At 45.3% G+C, this 10,614-nt stretch overlaps 2 protein-coding genes across 5 annotated transcripts; both read left to right on the forward strand.

Annotated features, from left to right (window-relative positions):
• The first annotated feature begins 698 nt into the window (after positions 1-698).
• On the forward strand, positions 699-5,886 carry LOC100841685. 4 transcript variants are annotated; one of them, XR_001407972.2, is made up of 4 exons: positions 699-1,349; positions 1,898-1,951; positions 4,221-4,759; positions 4,919-5,886. XR_001407972.2 is itself a non-coding variant. In XM_003578252.4 (4 exons), the coding sequence occupies exons 1-4, from the start codon at positions 1,188-1,190 to the stop codon at positions 5,099-5,101; spliced, it is 516 nt and encodes a 171-aa protein (XP_003578300.1). In that variant the 5' UTR covers positions 699-1,187; the 3' UTR covers positions 5,102-5,886. The 4 variants fall into 4 exon arrangements, 3 of the variants coding, with proteins under 3 accessions (XP_003578300.1, XP_014758701.1, XP_014758702.1); XM_003578252.4 differs by having other exon boundaries at positions 4,643-4,759; XM_014903215.2 differs by having other exon boundaries at positions 4,643-4,759; positions 4,926-5,886.
• Positions 5,887-9,820: 3,934 nt separating this feature from the next.
• Positions 9,821-10,614, forward strand: LOC100841989. Its single transcript, XM_003578253.4, has one exon. The coding sequence runs from the start codon at positions 10,041-10,043 to the stop codon at positions 10,293-10,295; it is 255 nt and encodes an 84-aa protein (XP_003578301.1). The 5' UTR covers positions 9,821-10,040; the 3' UTR covers positions 10,296-10,614.

A 10,614-nucleotide genomic window follows, 5' to 3' on the forward strand; every position in this document is an offset into this window, starting at 1 on the left:
GCTCCTCGCATCCGCCACTAGCGGCACGGCAGCAGGCATCCTAGTGCCGCCGTCGTTCGCGGCGCTCTGCATGGTGGTGGCCTCCGTGTGGGTCGTCTCGTTGGCCGTCTTCCTCTGCGGCCGCAGCTCGCGCGGCCACGCCGACGACGACGTCCCGGCCGGGAAGAAGCCTGCTGCTGCTCCAGCAGACACGACGATGCTGTATGCCGCCGCGTTCATTGGCGGTGCGGTCGGTGGAGGCGGGTGTGGTGGCGGCGGCGGTGGATGCAGCGGCGGCTGCGGGGGCTGCTAATTTAAGTTGACGCTTTGGCGGGCTCGAAAATGTTTGTGATGGCATGCCTACGCAGCAGCTAACTAATGGCTGCATACTTGGTTATCTTGAATCTGAATTTAGTCTCGTGATACAATCATGTGGTGTTATTTCAGCGTCTGTAACAATTCTCTGTTTTCTGAGTGTTGTTCGTTGCGCATCGATCGATGTGTCTTGCTGTTTTCAATTTGTTGTCATGGCTCCAATATGCATTGAGATATGGTAAGCGGCATGTGGGGGAACAGGATATCACATGGAGGAATAGTGAAAATCGCGGGCATCTCAACCCGAATCGAACGGTTTGAAAGGTGCCGATAGCCGGTACATACCGGCACGGGTATTTAACCATTTCACGGGTGATACGGTTTTGCCAGCTCCTTCTTTTTTGCATGGTGTGGCAACACCGCAAGAGTAGTACACCCTCTGTCCATGAAAGGATGTCGCGTGGTGTTTTTCGCGAAAAAAACTCTCGCGTTTTCTCCGACAAGCATCGCGGTCCTCCCGCTTTCTCTCGCTTCGCATCGTCTCCTGCTCCGCATCGCCTCCGCCGCATCTTCTCCGCGTCTCGCCCGTCGCCCGCGCCGCGCCTCGCTCGCGCCTGCGCCTGCGCCGCGCTGCTCCCCCGAGCCTCCTCCCACGATTCGGACGCCTTCTCCCACGATTTGGCGCCTCCGTGCAGCACCGCTCCGCGGTGCCGCTCCGCCGCCCGTCGCCCGTGCCGCGCTGCTCCTCCTCGAAGTTGGTTCAGCAGCAGAAGATTGAGGTGGCTCGGTGGCTCCTCCACCTTGGATTCGATCTGGAGGGGCATGGGGACGAGTGAGGCGACAGCGGGCGGCGGGTGGCGTCTCCTCCACCGTGGCTTCCACCTTTGTCCTCCATGGCGGGCGGCAGCGCGGAAGTGGGCGGCGGCGCGGAAGTGGGTGGTTCGACGACCGGCGGGCCCTCTTCCTCGTCGTTCCCCATCTCCTGCAAGCTCCGTTTGGGAGTATCAGAAAAGAAGGCCTTTTTATCTAACCAACTTCGAGCAATACGATATCAGGTGAATCCAGCTTGCTTCTTGTTGATACATGGGCAACAACTTTTGATGATCATGGTGTCTATTTTTGTTGATACAGCTAACTAGGATTGCCATGTTTCTGAATTTCTGAATCTCTGATGCTTTGCAAGTGTTTCTGAATTTCTGAATCTCTGATGCTCACCTACTCTTAGAGTTTGGTTCAGTTAGTGTTTTGTTCAGTTAGAGAAGGACTTGATGTTAGGATTATGTTTTGTGTGATATCTGTGTATCTATGGTTCTGGATGGTGCCAATAATGGTTGGGGTTAGTAGGGCATGACATGGTTGGGGTTAGTAGGCCATGACATGGTTCCTTTCAGTGGAGTTGGAGCTGGTTTAACTTTCAGGCTGGGAATAGCCCTCAGGTCTGTCCTGTAAGATTTTCAGGTTTCAGGGAATTAAACTGCAGATATCATATTGTCTTGTTGTTTGTGTTTCAGGGAATTCCTCTTGTAATTTGTAACTGGACACCTAAGATATTAAGAAACATTTAAGTGAAATAATATTCCTAACTGGATTTTTTTTCCTGCAGGAAGTTGAGCAGAGCTACATTATGATCAAACCTGACGGTGTTCAACGTGGTCTGGTATGCATTTCTTGACTTTTGTCACTGTTTTGGTTTCTGTTATCTATTTCAGTTCAGATCAAACACATAGCATGTGCAAGGCTATTTCTGTTGTTTTATTGCAGTTTCTTTGTTGTTTATTCTCCTTTATCCTTCTGCAGTATCTCAAAGAAAGAAGAAGGAAAAAGTTCATGTCCTATCTGTGATTGAGTATACTGAAATGATGAGAATGATCTCATTCTCATCATTTAAAGTATTGTTCATCCGTTTAATTTTTTTTATAAAGTACAATTGGTATGAGTAATACACATGGTAGTATCATACACAAGTACACACAAGTACTATCATTCTCTTCCTTCTATAAGTGCTTTGGTTTTTGCCATTAAATCTGCCATGATAAATGGTAGCTTCCCTTATGTGCGCTCCTCATGCTTGTGTGGGAGGTCGTAGCCAATTCCTCCTTCCACTTTCATAACCCCAATCATACAGTATTGCAGTGTAATGAAGCTTCGAGCGAGCTTCTGGACATCTTAGTTATTGTATTCTTCCTCCACACCCTCTATTAGTTCTTTGATAGTTGTTGGTGCTCTGCTATCGGTGAGTGACTGGAGGAACCTGAAGAAGCACAGGTCGAGGACATTCATGTCCGGACTATTTGGAGGCTGCTGTATCAACTTAATGTCCAGATCAGTCTCGTCCACGACCCGTTGAAAAGCATCATCAGTAGGGAGGAGATGAGGTTTAGTGTTATCTTGTTGTATGAGGATTGTTCTTTCTACATCCTCATCTGGCCACCGATCCTGGATAGCTGGAATGACCTTCTTGCAAATGAACTCTCTCATGACATCACGTGTAACAGTCACTGATTTCACTTCAAGTGTCCCCCTATCTCTGTGTTTGGAGTTTTTTTTAGCTGGCGTCTCTTCGACAAAGGCCTAGGTGCCTATCTTTCCATCAAATGTGGCCTCTCCACCTTCACCAAATCTTGGCTTCGCCACAGCCGTCAAGAACATAACTTTGCCAATGCCGTTCTTATTCTGCACTGTGCGCAATGGTCGTGGTTCACCAGGAAGGAGATAGTAGTTGTTGCTTATTCGGGTCATGTAGAACCACTTTTCATCGATGTGGACGACATTGTCCATTTTCTTGAAGAAAGGGCAAGGAGTTATCAAGCCATCATTGTCAAGCATCGAGACGCAAAATTGTAGTCTCTTAATCTTGTTTGCGTCTGTTATCGAAGGCTTCAAATTACTTCTGTGTCGTTTCAAATCACCCAGCATGAACCTTTGGTGTAAGGTTGATTGGCACACACCCAATGATTTTGCTAGACTCCGAATGGTCTTCCTTTTGTTGAGTGGTATTGTGAGTACCCTTGGCAGATCCAGGTCTTTCTTTTTTCGGCCAACATTACCTTTCTTCTTATTTGATACGTCAACTTCTTCACCTCGTGCAATCTGTGCCAGGGCTTTGGCCCATATTCTCTCAACAGTCCGCACACTTGTATCCAGCAAGGCTGCAATTAGATACTTGTCCTGTGCTTGAATTTCTCCATCTCTAGTCCTGATTACCTCCAAAGAAAAGTAGACAGCATGACTTTGCTCATTTGTCAATTCTGCTTTTGCATGTTCTTGAGCATCAGCCTCTTCTTGAGCATCCAAATCTTGAGCAGCTTCTTTTTGAACATCCATATCTTGAGCAGCTTCTTCTTGAGCAGCAGCTTCTGGAGCAATCTCATTCAAATCAAAAGGAGCAATTTCTTCTTGAGCAGTTTCTTGAGCAATCTGGACAACAACTTCTTCTTGAGCAGCTTCTTCTTGAGCGGCTTCTTCTTGAGCAGCAGCTTCTTGAGCAATCTGAGCAACTTCTTGAGCAATCTCATTCAAATCAAAAGGAGAAACTTCTCGAGGAATTTGAGCAACAACTTTTTGAGGAATCTCAGCATTAGCTTCTCGAAGAATCCGAGGGAACACAGCCTTGTAGGTGTTATGTAGGTTAGTACACATTTCTGCAAAAGAGCAAGATTGTGGGCATGGCATGGTTTCTTTTGAGAACAAGAATACTTCGTACAACAACTTAATCAAGCATAGTAGCTTACCGTGTACCATTGGTTCGGAGAAGATGTACTTTTGACGCATCCTGTTATATTTCCACATATCCAATGCTCTATGGGGTAGCTTCTTCCTCTTGGAAACCAACTCACATAGTTTGTCGCCAACAATTTGTTTCTTCATATAGCTGTGCAAAGAGAATGTTAATTTTATTCCTTGACACGATGAATTTGTCCTTGTAGATCAGAGCTTATTGAAACTTACTCATTGGAGAGCACTGATAGAGCATCCAATTTCATCATTGTCCCTAATCTGCAGTACAAGTACAGTGGTGAATTTCATCATTATGTTTTCTGATACAGAGATAGATGCTAAAAAACACATTCAGTGTGGTAAGATGCATACAAAGAATATAGAAATGTTTCAGAAATCATCACAGAATCATCATAGAAATCACCCATTAACAACATCACTATTTATTGAAGCAGATTTACACTCTGAACTAAACCGTAAGGAGAACAAGAATTCTATGTTCCATTAATCTAGGATTTCAGCCACATGGGCAGAGAATGGAGACAAACAAAAAGAAAATGAGTCTAGCCACATGGGAACTCTGATCCGTATTCTATTCCAATGAACTTTGCCAATGCTGTTACAACTGCAGTTCAGGTTCAGGCACAATTGCAGAGACTTCAATCACAACTTCAGTTCAGTTCAGGTTCAGGCGCAGCTGCAGCCTCAAATTTGCTTCAGTTCAGTGAATTGTCCAACTTCAGTTCAGGTAAGCACAGTACAGGCACAAATTCAGTTCTGGAATGTCCAAGATAGGCACCTGGGCCTCAATTTTGCTTGTAGTCGGGTCTCTGTAGCTTGAATTTTAGCAACGATGATGATTTTGCTTCTACTCAGAATTCGTTCAGTGAAATTGAACCCGACACAGTCTGCAGGGATTGAAATTGCGGATCAAAGGAAGGCGGCGACCTCGTCCTCGTCCTCAGAGGAAGGCGACGACCTCGTCCTCGTCCAGGTCCTCGGCGACCTCAGAGGTCCAGGTCCTCGTCCTCAACGGAGTGGCGGCGGACGGCGAGGGAGCTGCGGAGGAGGGAACTGCGGAGGCGGCTGAAGACGAAGGATGGAGCGTGGCGAGCAGGCCAGCCGCCCTCCGCCGAGCGCGTCCATGAGCTCTGGCGGGAGGCCGGCGGGAGCTCCGCGCCGGTGGCGCGAGGACAGCGGGAAGGCGATGGATTGCACGGAGGGCAGCACGATGGATCTGCGCGTCTGCATGCTCTGGCGGGAGGCCGGCAGGAGCTCTGCTTGCCTTCGGCAGCGCGACGACAGCGGGATGAAGATGGAGGGCAGCGCGATGGGAAGATTTGGTTTTCAATTTCAGGTTTGAATTCCAAATTTCAAATGATCCAGACGTTTGGGGGAGTTTTTTGCAAAATTTGAATTGCACTGGAGGTGGAGGAGGACGCAACATCCTTTCCTCATCCTTTCCTGGACAGAGGGAGTACTATATGACCTGCGGTCACCCGTCACTGTTCATAAAAGAATAAAATAAAAATCTGACACGGTATGTCTCCGAGAACTTGGCGAAAACTTGTATGGCTAGTTCTTCTGCAAAATACAAAAACAATTATTTTCACAGGGTCAGCAAATATATTAGCCTATTAGGAGAGCTTCAAATCCACGCGTGCTATGGTTGTGTTTGCTTACATGGTTATCTCGAGCCATAAATTTTGTAACTTTGAACTTGAATGTAATTTCACACGTTTAAGAAACTGATTCAAAACCATTTCAATCAGGCTAAAAAGCTTTCTGTGAAATCATAGGTGATGTGTAACATTGGCAAGTGTTTTAGATTAAACATTGATGTGGATATTTTGGATAATATGGATATTTATGTGATAACATGTATCTTGTTTGAACTTAGTGCTTTGCTAGTGGTGTGCTGATCCATTAGTTTCTTATGTGAAAACATGGCGTGAGTTGTGTGGAACTTACCCTGAGTCAAGTCGTGAACTTGTGTTCGTACTGGTTATTTGTGTGTTCGCTTTCAGGTGTTGCCGGAGCTAGAGGAACGTGGTCGATGACGGGATCGAGAGACGAAGCTTCGGAGAAGCTGAGGTCGAGGATCAAGGTCATGCGGGACGTTCGTGCGAAGGAACAACGGAAGTGAAGGCTACGATGATCCGAGAGGGCACCGGTTTGTCGTAATTGTTTATACCGGATATGTACAGTATTGGAGATATTCGATACGTGATGGTCGAGTTTTGAAGACATCACAAGAAGAGTTGATGGCACAGAGTGGCATCGACGTGAAGATATGCAGGTCCATTCATGGCTGGATGAGAGCTGTTTAAAGATTAAACAGTAGCGTGATCAAGATTGCGTCGGATGGAAAAGTGGTCTACATGAAAGTTGTGCGCGTCGTCAAGACGAACAACTTTGCTTTTGGAGTCATCTCAATCCGAGGTCGTATGCGGGCCCCACGGGCAAAATACCGACCGGGACAGAGTAGTTCGTGTTGGATTCAGACTCGGTTTAGGGTCGCGAATTTTCCCTTATAAATAGAGGGCATCCTAGCTAGGATATTAGCAAGGACGTGAGGGAACTCAGAGCTTTGGATCTAGATCAATTCTTGGAGAGTTCTTAGATGCATGGTTGCATCTTTTGTAATCGATCAACTTGGTTGCAATAAAGAGATTCGTTGGCGGTGTCATCTCTGTTCTTTTCGGATCTTCGTGGATTCTTCGTGCTAGATTTTTCTAACACTTTGGTGCAGGTTCATCACGAATTCATAATACTTTGCTGCAGTTTTATCACGAGATCAAGTGAAAATTGCGATTAATTCATCTTTCTTGTTATTCCTCGAAATTGGTTTTAGATTAATTCTCGTAACTTTCTGTCAGCTGTTAGTATTTTGATCATATATTTTGATTGGTACGTCCGATTGATCTGATTCTTGTTGCGTTCTTTAGATAATTTCAATACCTTTCTTTTGCATACTCATACGTATTTTTTGGTTCATTCAATTAAAAGTTACGGCTGTTTTACTATCACGGACAGAAAGGTGATTTTGGGTTTGAACTTTCGGGAAAAGTTTTAATTTGCTTCCGCGCAATCATTCACACACCCCCCCCCCCCCCTCTGATTGCCTATCTCGATCTCACACTTTCAACTCAACCATTGGAACTTTTAGCATGAAATAATCTACTCCCTCCGTCCCATATTAAGTGACTCAAATTTGTCTAAATATGGATGTATTCATATATAAAATGCGTCTAGATACATGTAATATTTCGACACTTAATATGAGACAGAGGGAATAGAATGTAACATTGAGTCTCAAGTTTTCAAACTCCAACTTGTCCAAACAAACAAAAAGCAAGTTTTGCTGTAGAAATTACAGATGCAGACCTCATCCACGGGTCCTTTTGAATCTTAAAATCTTTACTATGTATAGAAGTTTGTTTTGATGTGCAATAGTATCTGGATAGACATTCACATGGCTTCACGGATAACCACACCAAGCCAATTGTATGCATGTGGGGCTGTGGTGATTTCAGGCTACAAGCCAAATTATGCAGCTTGTTTGGTTGGGTTTTCTTTAGTCTTGTAAAAAGGACTCTCGCAGGTCATACATTCATACCATATAGGGAAGTTTTTGCATCTTACGGTATTTAACACATACATATAAGGAAGTTTGTTGTTTCTGTGTCATTTGTGTAGAGAGAATTTCACATGGTATCACTGATAAGTACATCTAGTCTAGTAGTACGTGTGTGGGCATGTGACCGATCGATTGAGGCAGAAGCTTCTGAAGAATATATACATTTGTTTGGTGCGTCCTCTTAGGCTTTTCAAAGGATTCTCACATGTCACAAGTCATTCCACACAATAACAAGATTTGCCATAGAAAGTATAAATGTGGACCTGGCCCAGATTTTTTGGCAACCTAGGACCTAGGACATAAACGGGACTTTGTTTTAATGGTCATATGAGTGGATGGATTTTCACATGGCATCATAAATCAACCAAGTGTGTGTGAACTTCAGGCCAAAAGCCTCCACAAAATACGAAGCTTATTTGATGGTGTTCTTCTTAGGCTCTTAAAAGGAATTGACATGCTATATATTCCAATTAACTCAGAGATGACAATTTGAAATGGAGACTACGTCTCACTATCGATTTTCGACGATTTCATGATAATCATTCGACGGTAGTAAAAATCTATAGTCAATTCTCTTGGTTAGCCCGTCCATTGACTTATCCATGCACATAGGACTGATCCGAGTATGGGGAGAATATATTCTGCCCATACAAAATGGGCATATCAAATGTGGGAATCAAACGCTACCAAACTTGGGGCAAATACAAGGGGTTATGTGAAAAAACATCTTAAGTGGTTGTTTGATTTCCACGTTTGATCGACGCCACTGGTTTTATATATATCAAGGGTTAATTTGATATATGCCATTGCAATTTCAGCGATTTTAAAAATCCCTATGTTTCATAATATAACACATAGTGTATTATGTTTCATTATGTTTTGCTAAGAAACTATGTTAATATGTGATTTATATGACATACAACTAGTATGGATAATTCATTATAAAAACACCTACTAATAATTATGGAAATATACTCACTCCATTACAAAATTTAGGCCGTACAACTTTTATTGACAGCCAAGCTTTTTAAATTTTGACCCAAACTTATAGAAAAAATATCAACATTTACGGTGTCAAACCAACATTTTATGAAAATATATTTGGCTATGTATTTAACGATCTTCATTTGACACCATAAATGTTGATATTTTTGCTATAAAGTTGTCAAACCTCATAAAATTTGGCAGACAAAAAAGATTATACATCATATATATTTTGGAACGGAGGGAGCGAAATCATGCCTCGGCTGAACCTACTACACGCCGGCGAAAGAAAAAAATAAATTAACATGATACGAAGTCCACATATATGCAATGGTACGAACTTCAAGATGCGCACGTTCCGCTACCGCGTCTCGCCTGCCCGCCAAGCACAACTGATAGTACTTGTATTTTCAGATGGTGGAACACATTTACACATCCGATTCCATGGACGCAGGCAGCAGAATGACTGGCAACAAAAGGCCTACTTCAGGCAGCCTCCGCCCACCACAACTGAGAATCCTGCGAACCAACCGCTTGCGAAATCTGCCTTCCTGTTTCCCCGAGATTATCCTCCTCGTGTTTGATTTTTTTGCGGCAAAATTCGCTGCACCTGACGAGCGAAGACGGCAGCAGTCAGTGGCGAGGTGAGGAGGACTAGCGCAAGAAACTTTGCCTGGTCTCAATTGCGCCTGGTGACAAATTTTCCGTCACGGCTGCTTTATCACAAAACAAAAGGAATGTTATTTCCCTCTTGCTTAATTGTTAAGTAACCGCGCGATCGATCTCCATTTTAGGGGTCTCCATCGTTCCCAGCCCAATATAAACTAGCGTGACTACCACGTCAAAAAAAATGGAGATAATTTATCGCGAGACGAAAAAATGGAACTAATTTACAAAGGAGCATTAACACGTTGCTTAGCTCGAGCGCTCAACCACCCTTGGTGCGTACAGAGAAATCCACGTAGTTTTGGGGATCCAGATTCCGTCGCCGGGTTTGACTTATCCATCAACTCCTACAGTGTACGCGCTAGTACTGCTAGCTACTCGTAGTAATTACCCACCGGAATCCCGAGCAATCTCAGCCAGTAGGATATGAGCGACGACGTGGCGCCGGGGGAATGGACCGGTTCCACGTACGGAGAGACCAACTCCTCCGCTGTAAGCAAAGCAAAATCCCCCTTTTAGCCTGAAGAAAAAAGCAAAAATCCCCCGCCGCGCGGACGTAGGCCGGCAGGGTGGGCTGCGCCCGGACGTCACGTCACCGCCCCCGGCTATAAAATCCGGCGAAACGGACCAGACAACGGTGGCAACACTCCACACTCAACCAAAACCAAGCAGCCAACACTCGCCTATCCATCAACCAGAAAAAGGCAGTAACAACACTCCTTTCAGTTAATTTCCGGCCATGGCTTCGGCGCCCGTGGAGTTCCTGAGCTCGACGAGGGAGGGCGGGCTGGGCGGGGAGGCGCTCTACTGCGCGGTGATCCTGTGGCTGTCCGTCATGTCGTGGATCATCTTCACGTGCGTCGGCGACGGCGGCGACCGCGGCAGGAGGGGCCGCCGGGGCACCAAGGTGTTCGTCGGCACGCAGGGGCTCTGCGACGGCACGGGGCCCCACTGCAGCGGCGGCTACGGGCTCTGCGGCTCCTGCGTCGACTAGCTATAGTCACTCCGCCCGCCGTCTCTCCCGCCCGTACCTGCGTTGATTTCGTGTCTGCGTCGCGTGTAAGCAGATGAACATATATTGGTAGTAGTATGATGCGAGGAAACTTGTAGCCTGTGTATAGTTTTAGGAGATGATGTTGAGATAGCTCGATCCCCTTTGTGAAGACAATAAGAGGGAGGGAGTCTTCAGTTCCGAAAGAAAAAAAGAGAGCCTTTGTTCCAATCCTGGTTAATTTGGCTGCAAGAATTAAGCTTCTTGTTGTTTTTTCTCTTTTCTCATGTGTAAATTGCACAAATATCTTCCTTTTTTCCCC

This window comes from Brachypodium distachyon, chromosome 4 (assembly GCF_000005505.3).
Source record: "Brachypodium distachyon strain Bd21 chromosome 4, Brachypodium_distachyon_v3.0, whole genome shotgun sequence".
Lineage (NCBI taxonomy): Eukaryota > Viridiplantae > Streptophyta > Magnoliopsida > Poales > Poaceae > Brachypodium > Brachypodium distachyon.